At 37.7% G+C, this 21,224-nt stretch overlaps 1 protein-coding gene across 2 annotated transcripts; it reads right to left on the bottom strand.

Annotated features, from left to right (window-relative positions):
* On the bottom strand, positions 1 to 19,873 carry MED4 (mediator complex subunit 4). Of its 2 annotated transcripts, XM_045978418.1 has the most exons (8): positions 19,803 to 19,873; positions 18,403 to 18,569; positions 13,492 to 13,558; positions 8,318 to 8,488; positions 5,814 to 5,871; positions 4,528 to 4,614; positions 2,735 to 2,866; positions 1 to 867 (listed from the first exon to the last, which is right to left on the bottom strand). In XM_045978418.1, exons 2-8 carry the CDS (start codon positions 18,525 to 18,527, stop codon positions 695 to 697), a joined length of 813 nt encoding a protein of 270 aa, XP_045834374.1. In that variant the 5' UTR covers positions 18,528 to 18,569; positions 19,803 to 19,873; the 3' UTR covers positions 1 to 694. The 2 variants fall into 2 exon arrangements, with proteins under 2 accessions (XP_045834374.1, XP_045834375.1); XM_045978419.1 differs by lacking the exon at positions 19,803 to 19,873 and having other exon boundaries at positions 18,403 to 18,576.
* Positions 19,874 to 21,224: the final 1,351 nt, after the last annotated feature.

The raw sequence follows: 21,224 nt of genomic DNA, 5'->3' as shown, positions 1-21,224 counted from the left end.
CAGAGTACAAAGGTGAGTTTATTTACAAAAATTACAATAATTACAGATAGTACAAATTGAGACAATCTCCCCCATTACTGTGACAGACGCTACCAGCCTTCACTTTCAAATGAGGGTTTTGTAATTTCAAGATAAGATACACATTCAGTGATCCACTGCCCTTTCTAAATAATTTCAGGGGCTGATTAGTGATATGTACATGGGTCATTTCCCTCAACTTTTATTTCCAGAACTACTATGTACAAGTCCAACATAACTGGAATATAACAGGGTAGAGTGGCACTACTTTTTTTATAGTAATTTTTGATTATTCCTTAAATATTTACTTAGTGGTTTATAACTAAAACCATGATTTTTGGCTTTAAAATCCAGTGATTTTTGATGGGTTGTACAATTCCTCTATAGCCAGTATGACCTGGCTATTTATTACAGGCTTGCAACTGTTTAAGAAACAGAATTCCATAGTAATCTGTTCTAGTCTGTTTGTTTTCTAGAAAGGGAGAGAGGTGGGAGGAGGGGCAGAGGGAGAGATAATCTTAAGCAGACTCCATTCCCAACACAAAGCCTGAGGCAGGGCTTGATCGTAAAACCCTGAAATAGTAACCTGAGCCAAAATCAAGAGTCCAACGCTCAACCAAGTCACCCCAGTGCCCCCACAGTATTCAATTCTGTATGAATTTTGTCTTTTGTGTGTTTAATCAGAGTCACTACTGCTGCTAGAGGAGTCTGTTGACATAACTTCTACATCATCTTCATTTTCTTTATTATGCCCCGGAGGTTCCAACAAAAAGTCATTACTGTGATTTGGTGGTAACATATTCATTGACATGTCATTTGACTGCCATGGATACTGTGGAGCAAGGACATCTGGAGAAAAGAAAGAAGCATAGGTAATAATACTTCTACCAATAATTAATTTACTTCTTAATTACTCTTCCCCTCATGCATAGAATCTGAAGTAAATATTTTTTTTAAGGCCAGGAAACAAATTTACATTTGGCTAAATTAACAAAGATCAAAGTTATCAAGGAAAAGCATATTTTAATAAACAGAACCTGCATTTTATTTTTTTAAAAATCATGCTTATATCTAAGTGACTTTATATATTTTTTTTATCTAAGTAACTTTATAGTCAGTTGACCTAATTTTTCTTTTGTAAGACATTCACAATGACAAATCAAATGTTTCTTTTATATATATTAAGTCATATATATTATTCTCTCTCTATATTTTAAATAGCTAACATGTACTACACTATTACAAGTTTAAACTGCTTCTTAAGCTTTAAATCCACTCTTATCCCGGGACCCTGAAAACATTTCTCCTCTGCCAGCAGCCACAATGTTAATCTTTGTCAGTAGAGGGCACTGGAGGGACTCTGCAAGGGGAATAGGACTAAGGGATCCGATGTTTCCCTTCTCACTCCTGTGGTACCTGGCTGGCATGCAGACATCAAGCGGTGAGCTCGCTCGCCCTCTAACAAGTTTCAGTAGTGTCTTAAGTCTCACCATTACCTGAAAGGTGACTTCCCAGCAAGGATCCCTGGAACCCTAGTGGATAATTTCCTGCTTCCTGGCTCCAGCCTGTGAATACCTCATCTAACTTCTCTGCCATCCTGTGGGCCACAGCTACATCCTCTCAAGGGTGCCACAATACGAACAGCAGCCTGAGGATGGGGGTGGGAGAAACCTCTTCTCAGTGGGTCCTTTCCTTGGGTAATCTGCCTGGTCCTAGATGTAGTAGCTGCTCCCCACATCTGTTATTACTGTATTTTTAAAAAGCAGTTCTCTTTACCCTTTAGTAGTGAGTATCGTGTTACTAATTAATAATTCTTTCAATTTTCCTTGTTCATACTGCTGATGTGGTTTCTGCCTATTGACTAGACTATGACTGGCATATAATACGGAATAATCAAAATGAGAAAAATGCAGATATCTAGGGGAACTAATACACAGTGAGTTCTAAGTTTGTACTTTGGATAGTTAAAAATGATATTTACAAAGCATTCTTAACAACACAGGAACATCCTTACAATAAAACGTGAAGCAGAAAAGCATTATCCAGAGCATGTTTTTAATACTGTAAAAAATACAAGAAAAAATGAAATAGGTGTAATATTAAAAGTGATTGCTCAAACAAAACCTCAGTTTGTTTTTTTATAATCTTCTAAATACTTTTTAAATGTTTTACCAAATCAAGTCACCTACAAAAGATAAAAGATGGGGAACATAAAATAAATATAAAAATAACAGAAAACTATAGGCAGAACTTGAGGAAGGCCAAAAATCAGAGTGAACCAAGTCTCTCAGAAGTGCTATTTTATTTAGTTACTGAAAAGCCCATAAAAAGCTATTATTCATTTTGTTAATTTGGGAGTTTTCCAGGAGTGGGTTCACTTTGTATTCTTTAAAATGAACATATGTATTTCTTATTCCGTTTGCCCAGTATACTTCACAATTTTATTTAAAAAGCTGTTTAGATTTTAATAATAAAAGAGAGGACTAATGCCCAAGGAAAATAACCTATCAACAAATAAGAGAAAAGTCAATTTATTCTAATTTCATGAACTCCAGCTAAAATAGTTTTTACACTAGAGAGCAGGATAAATGGCAGAAAACCTGGCTATTAAAATGAGCTGGCTCTAGAACCTCAAACTTCTTCAACAGTCAGATATTCCATCATCATGTCTGCAAAACCTTGGTCTGTTTGAAAGCACGGTTCTGATTAACATTACCTGGCAATCTGCCTGCTGCAAGTGCATCCCCTGGTAAATGACCATTTACACCATTAGTGGAAGGATTGTTCATTTGACCCAATAATCCACTTCTCATCTCCAAATCAGTTGGGTACGGCCTCCGTGGGTCCCCTAAAAAAAGACGGCTTTTAATTCAATCTTATGCAAAATAAGCATTAATACCATCTCTGAAGTACTGATTTTCCTTGACTCACTTTGAAAAACTCAAAATACTCATTTTCAATAAGGTCATATTATCAACTGCTATTAAGAGCATAATATATTAAATTTTAAAATACATGCATTTTGTCTTTGAATCTATACAGTAATATATTATTCTCTACGCAAAAAAAAAGAGAAGTCTGTCATTTTAGCAATTCCAAATGACAAACCAAGAAAATTATAATGATCTTGATTCTTCTAATTTATCTACATTTCCAAGAAGAAAATAAAAAATGATACATACACTAAGAGAATAAACAGATCATAATGCATTTTTTCTTTTTTTTTTTACAAGACAGGACTGGAATGCTTATTTGAAGGACTGTGTAAATTAAAACTTTTCCTAACCAAACTCTTTGATCTTGTCATTTAAAAACTAATTCCTAGAAATTAGAAATCCAGTGGAGGAGTATCAGGAGCCAACGTTCACTTCTAATCATAGGAGCATACCATTTCATTTTGGGATGATGAAAACTTGGCAGATTTGGACCAACTTTTTGGTAATATTTCTTACTCACTCCAGATCACTTACCCCCCCAAACTGTAAGTTAACCATAGTGTTTTTAGTATAGTAAAATACCACCATCATGAATTACTGATGTTGAGATACTATTTCCCACTGCTCCCAGAAGACTGCTGCTCCACCTTAGGTCCCTCTCTTATAAATGTCTTATGTACTATCAATATATATTGCAGTTTTTTACTCTTTCTAATTACTCCGGCTTTATCCAGTCCCATGTGTTTGCTATTGGGTGCTCAGTGCTTTACCTTTATCACTGTACAGTTGGGATTGTCTTGATTCCAAGGCCAGAACACTTGATGAAATCCCAATGGTTCTAAAAAGTGGGCTTTCTGGCTAGCCTGGGTGTTACTGTCATATAAATCTATAGCTTTAGAATCATTACATATCAGTTGTACTTAAAACATTAATTTATGATTTTTCTTTAAAAAGGACAGAAACAGAGGCCCTGGGTGACTTGGTTGGTTAAGCAGCTGCTTTCAACTCAAGTCATGATTTCTGGGTCCTGGGACTGAGTCCCACATGCGGCTGGCTTCTCCCTCTCCTCTCCACTTGTGCTCTCTCACTGTCTCTCTCGTTCACTCTAATAAATAATACCATTAAAAAAAAAAAAAGACACATGGTCCCTGTGGCAAAAGTTTTGGAGAAAACCAAACTAATAAAACCCATGACCCATATTATTTCTTATAAGATATTTAAGATATGAAAATATATAGCAGATTTTTTTTAAATTTTTTTATTTTTTAAGATTTTATTTATTTATTTGACAGATAGAGATCACAAGTAGGGAGAGAGGCAGGCAGAGAGAGAGAGAGAAGGAAGCAGGCTCCCTGCCAAGCAGATAGCCCGATGTGGGGCTCTATCCCAGGACCCTGGGATCATGACCTGAGCAAAAGGCAGAGGCTTTAACCCACTGAGCCACCCAGGCGCCCCTATAGCAGATATTTCTAAGGATAAATACATTCTATGTTTAAATCATTCTATGTTTAAAATTACAGTCACCTAAAAATTTTTAAAACCAATATGGCTAATAAAAAGAGAAGTATTTTACCTGGAACCCAGGTCAGTGGGGCACATACAGCATTACTTGCACTAATCCTATGTGCATACTTAATTATTTCTTCAGAGGAGATGGCACCTGAGAGAGTCAAGAGGAGAGAGTAACGTTAGTCCAGTAACTTACAACTGTATAAACGCATGTCTCATAGTCACACATCACACTTAATTTTAAATTATCTGAAAACAGGATAATCTGAGTTGCCCACCTTTCCTAATAATATGTATATTGTTAAACTCATAAGATTTTGCAACTAAAGAACAAGACATCTAGAAAAAATAGCTAACAAAGTATCAAATTTGGGACATTAGCATGACTACATTCACTAATCTCAATTATTAACTACCATTAAATATTCTTACTATTCTCAAAGCAACAATGAGTACAAATAAAATAGAGGAAAGAGTGTTTTGTCTTCCAGTGACATCTAAGCTATTAAGTTAGAGCAGCAGCTCACACTATACCACTCAATCGTTGGCTTGATGTGACTCTACGATTATAAGTAGGCCTATGTAGAAACATGTCCACAATATATTCATTAGATTGAAAAAAGTAAACTGCTAAATAGTATGTGCAGCATGACCCGGTTTTTGTTTTTGAATATGTACATATATGTATTTGTATTAAACATCTTAAAAAATAGACACACACCAAACATGAACAGTTGTTATGTGAAACAGGAAAAGAAGAGGAAAGTTAGACAATTTTGAGATGACTAAAGGCAAATCATCTACAAACCATTAAAAACAAGTAACCAAAATTTTCACTCTAAGTTTTAGTACCTAAACTCAAAAATCCAAAATGGAAGTCTTTTAAAGAGAGGAGGAGGACAGGAAAAGGCAGGCTGGGCGTCTGCACCATTAAATGTGCACATGTCCCAAAGCACATCTAGTTCTGACTTCAGGACACTCTAGTCCCACCCCAGCTGTCCACTATACATTCTCTTTCACTTTCTGTCCTGTCTTTTAAGATCCAACTCACATCCCACTTGCTTCTACCTCACAGTTCTCTTCCTTTCTCCCAACAACTTTATAAACTCATTGTCTTTACTGCACATATGGATACCCAGCCATAACTTGCCTTATATTATTGCTTCCTAGAGCCTGAAAACTTCCCAATAATACATAGCACAGTGCTAGCATCTAGCAGACACTTTATAATAAAAATTTATTGGAATCATTTCAATAGCAGCAAATGATTACCAATAATACTCTCATCCATTTCTTGAAACCAAAACTTGGACTTTTCAGAAAGTCATTCAGTATTCCCAGAGTTCTTACCTTTTCTTGCTTTTTCTATTGATTTGAGTTTTTCTTTTGCTTGGTAAACAGCTGTTGCCTAATTGAATATTAAAAAAAAGAAATATGGTTTACTCTTAACTATATCAAGCAGAATTCGCAAAATAATGAATCCCACAGGAACAAAATGCAAAAGCTGGAGATCCCCACAATTTATTTGTAGTGTTCTGATACTATTTGGGAATCATTTGTATCAGGTGGTTAATGAAAGTAATAATGTATATTCATGAATCACTCTTCATCTACAAACTGTTAGAAACAATGTGTAGATTGGACTGTTTACTTTTGGGGGGGGCTGTAACCAATTTTAATTAGTGCCCCGCCGCTCTTGTTTACTTTTTTTTAAGACTTTATTTATTTTTGAGAGAGAGAGAGAGCCCACGAGTTGGGGGAGGAGCAGAGAGAAAAGTGGACTCCCCACTGAACAGGGAGCTTGATACGGGATTTGATCCCAGAATCCTGGGATCATGACCTGAGCTGAAAGGCAGTCGCTTAACTGACTGAATCACCCAGGAGCCCCTATCATTGTTTTTCTTTATGCCTTCTATCAGACATGTATAAGAGATCCACATCATATACCAGTCCCAAAGCATCCTATTCTCGCATTTAGTTCAAGGATAAAAATACCAAAATATATTTTTCTCATCTACAAGACATATTCTTGGATTGACAGTGTTACTCATTTATACATTACCATTACCTCCGTGCTTACTGACTGTTATAATGAAAACACCCACAACCCCCCTCCCTCGCCACCACAGTTATATTAAAGGGTAAAATGAAGTTAAGTTAGTATATACATCCTCAACTATAACACAGTGGTTAAGAGTATGGAGTCAGAGAGAAGTAGATTTAAGTTCCATCTCTCTACTTTTCACTCTTCCTGGGCAAGGTAACTATTAATTTAAAACCTCAGTTTCTTCATCTGTAAAATGGAATAATGGTACTAACCTAGCATGATTACTAAAGAGATTGAGAAAATCCATGTAACCTGCAAACAAGCACAAGGCCTGATGCATAAGTGATCAATAAATGTTAGTTGTTATTACCTAAATCATAAAATTCAGTCTTTTTACAGTCCCTGTGTTAACTATCTTTAACTCAGTAACAACATTTTTGGAAATCAAATCTATCAGAATAAAATCTGAAATGCAGAAGAAAAAGACAACTTTTTGCAATGATATTCATCAAAGCATTATTTATAACAGAAAGCTAGAAAGCTAAAGAGGATATAATATAAGAAAAATGCTTACGTTTTAAAAATAAGGGGTACCTGCATGGCTCAGTGGGTTAAGCCTCTGCCTTCGGCTCGGGCCATGATCTCAGGGTCCTGGGATAGAGCCCCGCATCAGGCTCTCTGCTTGGTGGGGAGCCTGCTTCCCCCTCTCTCTCTGCCTGCTCTGCCTACTTGTGATCTTTCTCTCTCTCTCTGTCAAATAAATAAATAGGATCTTTAAAAGAATACTTTATTAAAAAATTTAAAAAATAGTAATAGAAATCCACTTAATATCCTACGAATTACAAGATTAAAAAAACGAAGACATCTGGGGAAAAAAAATCACTATGTTGTAACCTGAAACTATGTAATATTGTGTGTCAACCAGACTTCAATTTAAAATCAATTATAAGCCTACTGGAAAATTAAAAAAAAAAGTCTGAGACTGAAATAAAATGCACAAAAGACTAATGGCAATCTGAATAGAGGGACTAACACAATTTTTTCCTCTTTGTTCTACCTCTCTTTATTTTCTGAATATCTTTTAGTAGGTATTAATTTCCTGATGGAAAATAGATTTCATTACATATTTTTTTAAAGCATTTACTTGGGGTCGTTTCTTCAGCAGGAGTGGTTAATTTACCCTGAACCACTCAGGTTTCTATTTACTGGAGCCTGTTTTGACACATTTTGAAGATTGATCAGGGATAAAGATTCCCGCAATGTCTGGTCCATACGAGAATCAAACTCAGCTGTTTCTGCAATATTACCATATAACAATTACATTGGTTAGTATTTAGTGAAATAACTGGGCAAATAATAGCAAAGAAATTGTTTTCAAACAATAGCCAAGAAGAAGAGAAACAAAAAACCAGATCCCACTTAGAGTGGCAGACTAAATTAATATAAATTTTAATCCATTTATAAAATGATACATATTTATACTGATTTCAAATATTTTTAAAACTGAAGATTTAGACTACTAACAACTGAAAACTTCTAATAGGACAGGATAAAAGTAAAATTTCCCAGTTCTATTAATTCAATCCTATGAAATCTTTAAATAATGAAAATATGGTTCAAAAACAATGCAGACTATCTGAAAACATTAAGTAAAATAGGGAATGACAATGGCCTTTCATTTAACCAAACTGACAAGCTGTCACTTTTAGACTTGGAAAGACAAGTTTTCTGCCACTTCAAAATACATGAAGATTTTTTTTTGGAAATACATTAATATCCTTTTTTACTTTATCTTCTATCAACTTACCAGTATTTGTTCTGCTTCCTTGAGCTGTTTTTGTAGTTGCTGAATATCACTGTCTCTCTTCTCCACTTCCTTTTCTAAAACTTGCATTTCATGATGGATTTTTCCCTGACTGAGTGCCAATTTCATCAGTTCTTGAAATTCCCCATCTCTGTGAATTAACAACTCCAGGACCTGTTAGATAACAGCTGATTTAGGCAGACAGCAGAATACTGAAAAGTGACATTCCAATGAAGCAAAGAACCCATATATGAATTGGTTAGGCTATAAAATTTTAACACCCTCAAAGTATTATCCAATCAATATTAAGAATATTATGATTATTTTGGAAAACAGATTAATATCAATACTTTCTACCTTTTCTAATTATATGCTATTCTTTCATAAAAAACAAGTCTTTAGAAGTACCAATATGCCAAAATGAGGTTTATTCATTTCCCAGGTTAAGAAAAAACTTTAAAGTTTATCCTTAAAAATATAACATAACGGAGTTTCCCCCAAAATCTGGCATTTGAAATGATTTTAGTTGACACGAAGAACTTTAAAAAAATTTCTACGAACTAAACAGTCTGATTAAAAATGGGCAAAGAAACAGAATTGACATTTTTCCAAAGACATACAAATGACCAAAAGTACATGATAAAGTGCTCAACATCACTAATTATCAGGGAAATGCAAATCAAAACCACAACTGGATATCACCTCACACCAGTTGCAGATGCTGTAATCAAAAAACAAGAGAAAAGAGTTGGTGTTGTGAAAGTTGTGGAGAAAAGAGAATCCCTGTGCACTGATGGTGGGAATGTTAACTGGTGCAACCACTATGGAAAACAGTATGGAAATTACTTAAAAAGTCAAAAATAGAACTACCATATGATCTGGCAATTCTACTTCTCGCACTTATCTGAAGAAAATGAAATTATTATCTCAAAAAGATATGGGCACCCTCATGTTCACTGCAGCATTATTTACAATAGCCAGAACATGAAAGCAAACTAACCATCTACCAAAATATGAATGGAGGAGCACCTGGGTGGCTCAGTGCGTTAAGTCTCTGCCTTCAGCTCAGGTCATGATCTCAGGGTCCTGGGACCAAGCCCTGCATCGGGCTCTGCTCAGCATAGAGCCTGCTTTCTCCTCTCTCTCTGCCTGTCTCTCTGCCTACTTGTGATCTCTGTCAAAAATAAATAAAATCTTAAAAAAAAAAAAAGAATTGATAAAGAAAATGTGGTATTTTTTTTCGGTTTTTATTTAAATTCCAGTTAGTAATAATACAGTGAGGGGTGCCTGGGTGGCTCAGTGGGTTAAGCCTCTGCCTTTGGCTCAGGTCACAATCTCAGAATCCTGGGATCAAGCCCCACATCAGACTCTCTGCTCAGCGGGGACTCAGTGGCGAGCCTGCTGCCCCCTCTCTGCCTACTTGTGATCTCTCTGAGTCAAAGAAATAAATAAAATCTTTAAAAAAATACAGTGTAATATTATTTCAGGTGTATAATATAGTGATTCCACACTTCCACATATTACCCAGTGCTCATCACAGTGCGTTCCTTAATCCCCATCACCTATTTCACCTATCCCCCTACCCACCTCCCATCTGATAACCATCACTTCATTCTCTATAGTTAAGAGTCTGTTTCTTGGTTTCCCTCTCCTTTTCCCTCCTGCGATCATTTGTTTTGTTTCTTAAATTCCACATATGAGGGACACCTGGGTTGTTCAGTTGGTTAAGCATCTGCCTTCGGCTCAGGTCATGATCCCAGGATCCTGAGACTGAGTCGTGCATTGGGCTCCTTGCTCAGAGGGGAGCCTACTTTTCCCTCTGCCTGCCACTCCCCCTGCTTGTGCGCTGCAATAAATACAATCTTAAAAAAAAAATTCTACAAAGCAAAATCTTATGGTATTTGTCTTTCTCTGACTGCCTTACTTCACTTAGCATAATGCTCTCTAGCTCCACCCATGTTGCTGCAAATGGCAAGATTTCATTCTTTTTATGGCTGAGTAATATTCCTGTGTGTGTGTGTGTGTGTGTGTGTGTATACACACACCACCTTTTCATCCATACATCGGTTGATGAGCATTTGGGCTTTTTCCATAATTTGGTTATTGCTGATAATGCTGCTACAAATACCAGGTACCTGTCTATCTTCGAATTAGCAGAAAATGTGGAATGTATGTACTCACAGAGAGAAATATTACTCGGCCATATAAAAGGAGGAAATCTTGCCATTTGTGAAAATATGGATGGACACTGAGGCCATTATATTAAGTGAAGTAAGTCAGGCAAAGACAAATACAGCATGATCTCACTTGTATGTGGAATCTAAAAGAGCCAAATTCATAGAAAAAGAAATCAGACTGGTGGCTGCCAGGGATGGGGGTAGGCAAAATGGGTGAAGATAATCAAAAGGTACAAACTTCTAGTTATAAGATAAATAAGTTCTGGGGATGTAATGTACAGAAATGGTGACTAAGTTAACAATACTGCATTTGTATACCTGAAAGCTGCTAAGATGGTAAATTTTAGCAGCTTTAAAGAAGTTTTTAAAAATGTTACAGAGAAATGGAACAGAAATTTTTCCAAAAACACCGAAATCACCAATAGGTACATGAAAAGGTGCCATGGTTTCCCTGCCATCTTCTTAAAAGTTCTTATCACAAGAAAAAAAAATTCTAACTTTGTGAGGTGATGTATGTTAACTAAGTTTATAGTGATAAACCATTTCACAATACATACATATAACAAATCATGTTGTATGTCTTAAACTAATGCAATGTTGTATTTCTACTATATCTCAATTAAACTAGAAAAAAATTTAAACAAAAAACTCAAAAACTAAACAGGATACAAAGACATTATGAGAAAACGCACAATTTTTTCTTAAAGTTACAAAATTGTACATAATCAACTAGATAGCAAATGAGCAGAGTATTAAACAATAATGTAAGGAAACTTATAATTATATTAATTATAATTTATATTATAATTATAATATAAAATTAAAATTATAATTAATTATAATTAATAATTAATATTAATTATAGTAAATGCTTCAATATGGCTGTCTCAGAGTTGACCTGATCTCAGAAATACTTTAATGGCAAATGTATGATGCTTAAAAAAACTTCCACAGTTGCACATTTGTGCTACTATGTTTAAGAAAACTTATAACTCATATTAAACCTGTGATGTCATGAATAGTATTACTTTTATGATGAAGATGGTTTGAAAAAGAGAATTTCCAAAAATAGTAAATAAATTTTCAAATGGGTACATCCCATTAATATTTAATAGTTTCAATGAAAACTAAACAGGAATTTATGGTACTAAATATAAGGTTTAATTTTGTCCTGGGGTGGTGATAATAACCATTCATTAATAAGCTCTTCCTATCTGTACTTAACATGCAGTATCATAAATCCTCATAACAACATTATGTGACAAGATACTGTCGTTTTTAAAGAACAGAACTGCTAGTCCTTACAAAGTATAGGAAAGGTTAGTGCTGATTGGGCAGGTCTTAGTTATGACCTACTGAATAATTAGTATTCCTACAAAGCATATAATAAATGCCTAGAAAGTAAAGTCAAAACTTGTATTTCATTTTGCTCATTTTGTAACAAATTCTTTTTTTTTTTAAGGATTTTATTTATTTATTTGACAGACAGAGATCACAAGTAGGCAGAGGCAGGCAGAGAGAGGAGGAAGCAGGCTCCCTGCAGAGCAGAAAGCTCGATGCAGGGCTTGATCCCAGGACCCTGGGATCATGACCTGAGCGGAAGGCAGAGGCTTTAACTAAATATAATACATATTTATATTTATTATAAATATATAATATTTATATTTATATATAATATAAATATTATATATTTATATATATATATGACGCCCCTCATTTTGTAATAAATTCTTATTTAATTTCACAGGTATTTATCAATAAAGTATCTGAGACTAGCATTCCCCTATTAACATATTTCTCTATAAGCTTTTTCTAAAAACAAAATAAGCAACATACATAAAACAACTTTAATATCCCTAAAATTACCAACTTTTACTACTTATAGCCTTATCTAATTCCCTCTCTCCACCTGAGGGGATTAATCTTTGAAGAAAACAAGTTTTAAAGATTATTTGTTTGTTTGTCAGAGAGACAGAGAGAGAGAGAGCACATGCACAAGCAGGAGGAGCAGCAGACAGAGGGAGAAGGTGGCTCCCTGCTGAGCAAGGAGCCAAGTTTTACGATACTTCTCTATTGACAGTCAATCAAATTCCTCTGCCCTCAAAACATATCGTAAGATAAAACTAAGATAATGATGGGGCACAGAGCTGTCTGGTATCATTAAAAAGGTTAATCATTCCCAACTGTTTTCTTTTTAAGTTTTTAAAATTATGGTAAATAACACATAAATGTAAATGTAAATATAATATGGTAAATAACACATAAATGTAAATGTAAATGTAAATAAAACATAAAATGACATTTACCCTCTTAACTTTAATAAGTTTTTGGATCAGAAAAAAAAATCTGCTCACTGCAGAAAATTACAAAACACAGAAAGGAATAAAGAAAATAAAAACTTCTTAACATCCACAAAATAATTTCTATTAACAATTGCATGCTCTTTTATTTCCATTAATTTCAAGTTGCATTAGGGGAACCAAGCCTATAATTATAGATTAGCTTATGAAAGCATTAACTTTTTTTCTTTCAAATATTGTTTTAATCTCTATTTAACAAGCTTTGTTGGTTAATTCAAAGGACAAAAATGAGTAAATGTGTAACTAGAACTATAAGAGAAAATAATACTGCTAAACCCTTAGACAACTATTTTCTTTTTTTTTTTTTAAGTTATCCTAAATAGTTTTTTTATTACTTGTTTTTATTAACATATAATGTATTATTTGCCCCAAGGGTACAGGTCTATGAATTGTCAGGCTTACACATTTCACAGCACTCACCATCTCACATACCCTCCCCAATGTCCATAATCCAATCAACTATTTTCTTTTTAAGCAGTGTTACCTAATATAAGTGATTCAAAGAAAATATCAATTTAAAAGTTGTAATTAATAATTTAACATATTCCAATATTCCTGTCTCACACAAAGTAAATGTAAATAGGGAAACTGCAGAAATTATGGGGATTTCTTATTTGTAATTTAAAAAGAAGCCACTTACCTGGTTTTCCTCATCAGGTGGCAACAACTTTTGGTTTCTTGAAATTGCTAACATTTCTATAAGTTCTCTAAAAAAGAAAAACAGAAAACCAAAACAATTTTGCAAAATAAATACAATAGAAGCTTTATCAACTGATCTCTACCTAACTGACTTACTGGATTCATGGTACTCACAGCATGCTGAGTATTCACAGCCCCTGCCCCACAGTAACTTGGGCTCTCACCAGCAAGACTCAGTTGTGTTTGTTACCAGATCCATTTATGCAAGTTTTACCTATTACTATAATTACATAAATTAACATACAGTATATAAATACCAATGAAATATGACTGTCAACAGAAAAGAGTTGTTTAAATAAAACACCCACTTACACTGGGTGGAGTTAGGGAAGGCTTCTCTAAGTGAGAAAAGTCAGCCAAAGAAGAATGCTTGTAAAAGACATAGTTCAGGGGTCCAAAGATGGGTCTGAGAAGTGTGGTCAGAATACAGTAGTAGGTACTGGGAAGCAGGATACAAAAATGAGGACATGGTTAGGGAGGGATGGGCCAGATCGTGTTAGGGCTTTGTAGGTCACAGCAAAGGACCAGTATTTCATTCCAGGTACAATGAGAAATGACCAAATATTTTATTTTTTTTAAGATTGTATTTATTTATTTGACAGACAGAGATCAGAAGTAGGCAGAGAGGCAAGCCGGGGGCGGGGGGAGGGGGAAGCAGGCTCCCCACTGAGCAGAGAGCCCGATGCGGGGCTCCATCCCAGGACTGAGATCACGACCTGAGCTGAAGGCAGAGGCCTAACCCACTGAGCCACCCAGGCGCCCCGACCAAATATTTTAAACAGGGAAATGACATGAACTGATTTATGTTTTTAAGCAACCTGCTAAGCTATCTGGAGAACGGATTTTAAGAGGGCTAGAATGGAAATCAAGTTAAGCAGCTTCTGTAGTATTCCAGGCAAAAAATGACATTGGCTTTGATGAAGTCCTAGCCACTAAGATTTAGTAATAGTAATGCAAACAGGTGTACAGTGTACAGACTCAGAATATACTCTGGGGGGCACCTGGGTGGCTTAGTTGAGCGTCTGCCATAGGCTTGGGTTCTGATCCCTGCTGGGATAGAGCCCCAAGTAGGGCTCCCTGCTCAGTGGGAAGCCTGCTTCTCCCTCTCCCACTCTCCTGCATGTATTCCCTCTCTCACTCTCTCTCTATTAAATAAAGAAATCAAATCTTAAATATATATATGTGTGTGTGTGTGTGTATGTGTATATCTATTGGAGGTAAAGCTGATAGGACTTGCTGATGGATTTACAGACATTTTATGAAGACAGCATGTTATATTAACCTTTTTCTTTACCCCATAGATGAGATATAAACAGCTGAGAACCTCATGTCTACACAAAGGCTGGTTTTCAGCGGTGGGAGTGGTGGGGATGGGAGGTATGGTAGAAGATGTGGAATGAGCCTTTTTCTGCTTTTCTTGCAAATCTGGCAGAAAACCTTAAAAGAGCTTGCTTTAGGTACAGGAGTACAGTGGGAAGGAAAAAGCTATAAGACTGTTCAGTAGCAATCTAGAACAAAGTGGAAACCTCTGTCCTTCCCAATGGTAAAAAGAGGCTGAAGGAACCCCTAAGCCCACTCTTTGGTTACAGGTGTGGGAGACAGAGCCCTGTCCTGCTACAGAAGAAGCTGACTCCTGGCATATCAGATTAGAATCCACCCACAATTCCCCATAGAAATATAATTTACTTGGGGGTTAGATACCATATTCTTAGTGGTATACTACACTTCAGGTAAATTATAGATAAACAGATTAACAGGCTGGTATAGAGACCTCAAGACTCCCATCAACATGGTTTCTGAAGGACAATTGAGTTCTGAGTCACAAACATGTTAAGAAAAACTTGTAGTGGGGCGCCTGGGTGGCTCAGTCGTTAAGCATCTGCCTTTGGCTCAGGTCATGATCCCAGGATCCCGGGATTGAGCCCCTGGGCTCTCTGCTCGGCGGGTAACCTGCTTCTCCCTCTCCTGCTCCCCTGCTTGTGTTCCCTCTCTCGCTCTGTCTCTGTCAAATAAATAAATAAAATCTTTTAAAAAAAGAAAAGAAAAACTTGTAGACTGTAATTTGTGTTTCTGTTTTTAAAAATTCCTCCAAACGGATGCCTGGGTGGCTCAGTTGGTTAAGCAGCTGCCTTCGGCTCAGGTCCTGATCCCAGTGTCCTGGGATCGAGTCCCACTTCCGGCTCCTTGCTCTGCAGGGAGCCTGCTTCGCCCTCTGCCTCTGCCTGCCACTCTGTCTGCCTGTGCTCTCTCTCTCTCTAATAAATAAATAAAATCTTAAAAAAAAAATTCCTCCAAAGATTACCTCATTCTATCATATTTTACAAAGTAATAAATATACTGAAAAGCTATATAATCAAGTAACAGCAAAAGATATATCCTAAATTTCAAACACACTTTTTTAAAATTTGACAGACAGAGATCACAAGTAGGCAGAGAGGCAGGCAAAGAGAGGAGGAAGCAGGCTCCCCGCTGAGCAGAGAGCCTGATGCGGGGGAGCCTGATGCGGGGCTGGATCCCAGGACGCTGGGATCATGACCTGAGCCCAAGGCAGAGGCTTTAACCCACTGAGCCACCCAGGCACCCCAAACACACTATTTTTTAAAGTCAACAGGTTACATTAGTTTTTTTCTTTCCAACTTTTCATTAAAAAATGCAAACAAGAGAAAAATTTCATTAAGAAATTTCACATTTCACAGATCACAGAAGCAATATATGTAGCTATATCTGATTGCTAATGTAATGGCATTATTTTGAAAGCCAATCACACTGGAATAACCTCATTCTGTGAAGTCTCAATGAGTCTCGGGGCAAACCACAAAGTGACATCTCTCCCACTACCACCAACAACCATCTCCAGAGTCACAAAAGAGGTAAATTTTCACTCACTTACTGTCACCCAGTCTTTCTTTAGAGATGAACAAATAAAATAATATGTGATTAAGTCATGAGAAAATCAGAGGGAAAGAAAAACAAACTTTTAAAGTAATGGTTATTATGAAGCTGCAAGGACCCCAAGAAAGAAGAAGCTTATCTCTAGTTTGTCAACAGATTCAGTGAGGACTGCAAATCTGTGAGAAATCAAAAGAGAATTCAGCACCTCAACTAATCGTGCACAGCTAGAAAGCTGAGGTGGGAAAGTTTCAGAAACAGATTCTTGATACATTTCATCAAACAGAAAACCCTATACTCGGGAATTAAGGAAACAAACAAAGAGGGGGAGGGATAAACCGATCAATTTATGAGATAATTTCAATTTGGTCTCAAATTTTACACAATTGATAAATTACTTATTTATCTGCTTTTCTTGCAAATCTGGCAGAAAACCTTAAAAGAGCTTGCTTTAGGTACAGGAGTACAGTGGGAAGGAAACACTTACTTATGTTATCTCAAGTGGAAGAGTGCATGACAATCATGTGTGTGTACTCCTGTTGGTACCAACAGCATCAAGAAAACACTTCAGGTATACGGAGCTATAGCCAAACAATCCAGAGGCAAGATCTTAAGATTGACTACCAACCTGTCCAATGTCAGAAGAAATTTTCAAAGACCTTTACCCTGTATGCCTAGGTTCAAAAAAAGTTTCCAAACTTGGTGAATATGAAATATACACCAGGTCACAAAACAGACAAATTATGTTACTGCACGTAAAATCAGAAAAGAAACAAATTTACTGGGCTCCAGAGTAGAAGGGTGAGAAGTAATAGTTCATTGAATATACTAAGACAAAGATTTGAAATTCAAAGACCAAGATTCACTCAGAGCAAAAGGCAGCAGCCACTACTTCCCAAAGGGCGTGTCACTTCTTCAGAAGTAAACATATTTACGGAAAAGTGACACACTGAACTAGACATTTGGACTGTATCTCACCAAGCATCGGGAACCTACCAAATCTTTTAAAGCAGAAAGAAGTGACATGAGATGATTTTTTAAAAAATAGCTCTGCTGTGGCAATACAGAAAGCACAGAAACATAAAGCCAAGTGAAACTGTAGGGAGGCTGCATGAAAAGATAGGACGGTGGGGATGGGAACAATAGGTCAAATCTGAGCAACCTTTTAGGAGGAAGAATCAAAACAATTTCAGCATCCAAGTGAATGTCATAGAGTTAAAGAAGGCTTCAACTTGACAAACTACCACGAACGATGGCAGAATAGGGGAGTGACATCCAACTTCTATCTCTTCCATACTCGCTGAACTCCAGCCACCCCAAACTTGCAACTGCACCAAGCCGCGAGTGCTCGTGCCTCCAGGCGTTTGCACCTGCTATTCCAACTACCTGCCACCAACAGAATGCGGTGAACTCCTTCTTCCCCTGCAGTCCTTTCTCCGAGAAGCCTGCCCTGACTACAACTGAGACAGGAACCTATAGTCCTCGAGTTTCTGTAACCCGGAGCGCACAACTCTGTTAAGAACTGGCTCCGCACCATGGTGTGTGTTTACGTCTGTCACTTCCCCTTGACCCTGGGCTGCACTGTGTCCGCAACTAGTGTCCTCCTCACTACCTTCTCCCAGAGTTTGGGACCCGGCGGGGGGAGGGGGTTCCTTAAACGTCTGTCGAGAGTCCGTGGACGAAGGTACTCACACCTGGCGACCTCTAAGGTCCGCTACGGTTCTGACAATGTCGGGGTTCCAGCGGCACTGTCATTTCTAAAATGTCCCCTAAGGAAGGGAGCGCGGTGCCGTCTCGGAGTGCCGGAGGGCTGCGGACGCCAAGTCCACGATACTCGCTCACCGTCTTTGGGAGCGCGGCCTCCCCGCGGAGCCCCAGAAACGAACCACCCAGGCAGGGGCGGCAGATCCACAGTCAGTCCTCCCGGCCCAGCCCAGTCAGGCCCTCAGACCGACCGCATTACCTCGACAAGACCTCCAGATCTTCCAGCGCAGACAGCAGCCGCTCTCGCGTGCTGTTACCGCCGGCCGCTCCAGAACCGCCTCCCGGCCGCTCTTTCTCCTTCTCTCCACCCGAAGACGCCGCCATGCTCTCCACAGGCCCGGGGCCGGAGACTGCGCAGCTGAGTCCCTACGAGCAGAGGCGGGCTCCGGAGGCGGAAGTAAGGGTCACAGAGGCGGGGCGGGGTGGGGTGGGCTGGGGAGGTGGAAGTAGTAAAGAGGCCGGGGCCACAGCGCCACCTATGCACCTGGAGATGCACTGCGGGCGGCGGCGCCATCTGATGGGTCACAGAGGGGTTCTCAGGTCCAACCCAGGGAGGAGAGCCAGAAAACAAAGGCACAAGGCGGTCAGGTTGCCCTGTGCCTTATGGTTTTTAAGAAGGAATGGGAGATTCATCGGATCTTAAGCAATTGCATAATGACCTACGTCTCGTATTAGTTTCTTTGTGAAATGGGCTGACCTCAGCATTAACCTACATCTTTAGTCTGCATCTCTGTGATGCTAATGCCATCTTCTTGTTAGGCCTCTCCTAGAGGTTGTAAGCACCCTACGACAGGAACCATAATTTGTCTTTTTTTTTCTTTATTGTAGTAAAATATACATAACATAAAACTGACCATGTTAATCATATTTAAGTGTACAGTTCAGTGATACTAAGCACATTCATGTGGTTATGCTACTATGACCACCACCCATAACCTCACCATCCATAACCTCTTTCCATCTTGCAAAACTGTAACTCTGTGCCATAACAACTCCCCATTCCTTCCTACCCCAGCCTCTAACAGCCACCATTCTACTTTCTCTCTCTCTGAATTTGACTACTCTAGGGACCTCAAATCAATGAAATGATACAGTATTTGTCTTTTGGGGATTGCTTTATTTCACTTAGTGAATGTCTTCCACTTTCATCCCTGTTTCAGCATGTGTCAGTATTTCCTTCTTTTTCGAGGCTGAATAATATTCCCTTATATGTAGATACCACATTTTGCTTATCTTTTCAGACACTTGGGTTACTTCTACACTCTCATAATCCATCTTTATAATCGTATCTCTCCCAACAAGGTGTTTTGTTCATTGATTGAGATGACTGTTGAATGAGTCAAGATAACATGTAAGTGGTAGTTTATGAAAATGGTTTAAATAATCAGTATAACATACATTCCAAATGAAAGCCCAAACTCCTCCTTAGCCCACTTTTCCTGGAGAGAACATTATAGTTGGGGACTTTCCCTACCAGGAAAACTCAAAGTTGCAACAGTATGGGGAATGCGCATTCTGTATCAGGTTAGGGTGTGAGATTTTAAAAGACAAGATGGAGAGATGTCACTTACAGAACAGCTGGGATTAAGGCAGGAGTACCTGTATCCATCATTCTATCATCCTGTCCTCTGGCCTGTTCTTTTGGAAGTGCTGAGCCTTCTTCCTGCTGGGCACCAGAATTGAGGATTTTCTTGGGGACTCATGCTAAAAAAAAGCCATTCATAGCGACTGCTGTATAATACAGAATGCTGATTTATTCACTTACAAGGAAAAGTAATAATGCCAAACACAATTTTACTTACAGACAAATTTATACAGGAAGAAAAATTATCACCAGAATGTTGCTTGGTAAACTTGGATTTGAAAAAATGAAGATAGATAAAAAAATTAACCAATGAACCATCATCAGTGTTTGTATCTCCATAGCGTAGGGGTGTTTGTATCAAAGAGATTGGAATATCTGTGCTCATAGGTCAGGGTTCTTCTTCCCCAGACAGTGCAAGAGACCTAAGGACACCTTTTCTTTGCCAACCACCCCCCACTTCTGCTCTTGGCTAACCCCGTCTCTGAATATAGTCAATTGTTAGACAATGGAATATGTTAGATTTAAGCTTCCTAATGACATTCGTATTCAAAACATGTCTCTCAGTAGCTCTGGTCAACAATTTCTCATGTTAAGTTTCAGAGGAGCTTAACTCTTGAAGTCTGTGTTGGTTTTGTTTACTCAGTTCTCACAGGTTCATCTTGGGCCATGATTCTGGTGGGAGGAGGGGAGATATCCTATTAGTGTAGCTTCCACATAAAAATTCTGGGAGGACTCTCATCATTAAAAATGATCAATTATAGGTCCTACTTTACCGACATGGATGGTCAGTAGATGGACAGTATATGTGTGTTGTGAACTCCAGTCCTCCTCAGATTTACTACAAAATCATATGCACATTGAACATTGTACACAGACTGAAAAGTAACAGCATTTTCTACAAGTATACTCTTTGGCAAACTGCAGATTCTGGTGTGATAAAGAAAATATGAATTATTTTATAGATATTATAATTAATATGAATATCATATATTTTAATAGTATTTAGATAACTAATTCGTAGTAATTCTGAATGTTGTTTCTCAATCTATAGATTCAAAAGGGTAAGTACTACCTTCTTGTGAAATATTATGTATTTAACACACCAAGCCCTGGTCTAAGCATTTTTTTTTTAAGATTTTATTTATTCATTTGACAGACAGAGATCACAAGTAGGTAGAGAGGCAGGCAGAGAGAGAGGAGGAAGCAGGCTCCCCGCTGAGCAGAGAGCCCAACGCGGGGCTCGATCCCTAGACCCTGAGATCATGACCTGAGCCGAAGGCAGAGGCTTTAACCCACTGAGCCACCCAGGCGCCCTGGTCTAAGCATTTTAAAAGAAATGAACTCAATTAATTTTCACAACAGCTTCTGGAGGGAAGTACTGTTATCATCTTTACATTGCAGATGTTGAAGTCGAGGAAGCAGAGAAATTCAGAGAG

Source organism: Meles meles, chromosome 14 (genome assembly GCF_922984935.1).
Source record: "Meles meles chromosome 14, mMelMel3.1 paternal haplotype, whole genome shotgun sequence".
NCBI lineage: Eukaryota > Metazoa > Chordata > Mammalia > Carnivora > Mustelidae > Meles > Meles meles.
This window is presented reverse-complemented; position numbering and strand designations above follow the sequence as displayed.

Bases quoted from the DNA above. Each gene is read 5' to 3' on its own strand.
- MED4 (XM_045978418.1), bottom strand. From the start codon at position 18,527: ATGGCGGCGTCTTCGGGTGGAGAGAAGGAGAAAGAGCGGCCGGGAGGC. The intron at 5,872-8,317 runs GTAAGTTGATAG...ATATTCAATTAG, and splicing joins AGGAAGCAGAACAAATACTG to GCAACAGCTGTTTACCAAGC. The intron at 2,867-4,527 runs GTAAAATACTTC...GTCTTTTTTTAG, and splicing joins CCCACTGACCTGGGTTCCAG to GGGACCCACGGAGGCCGTAC.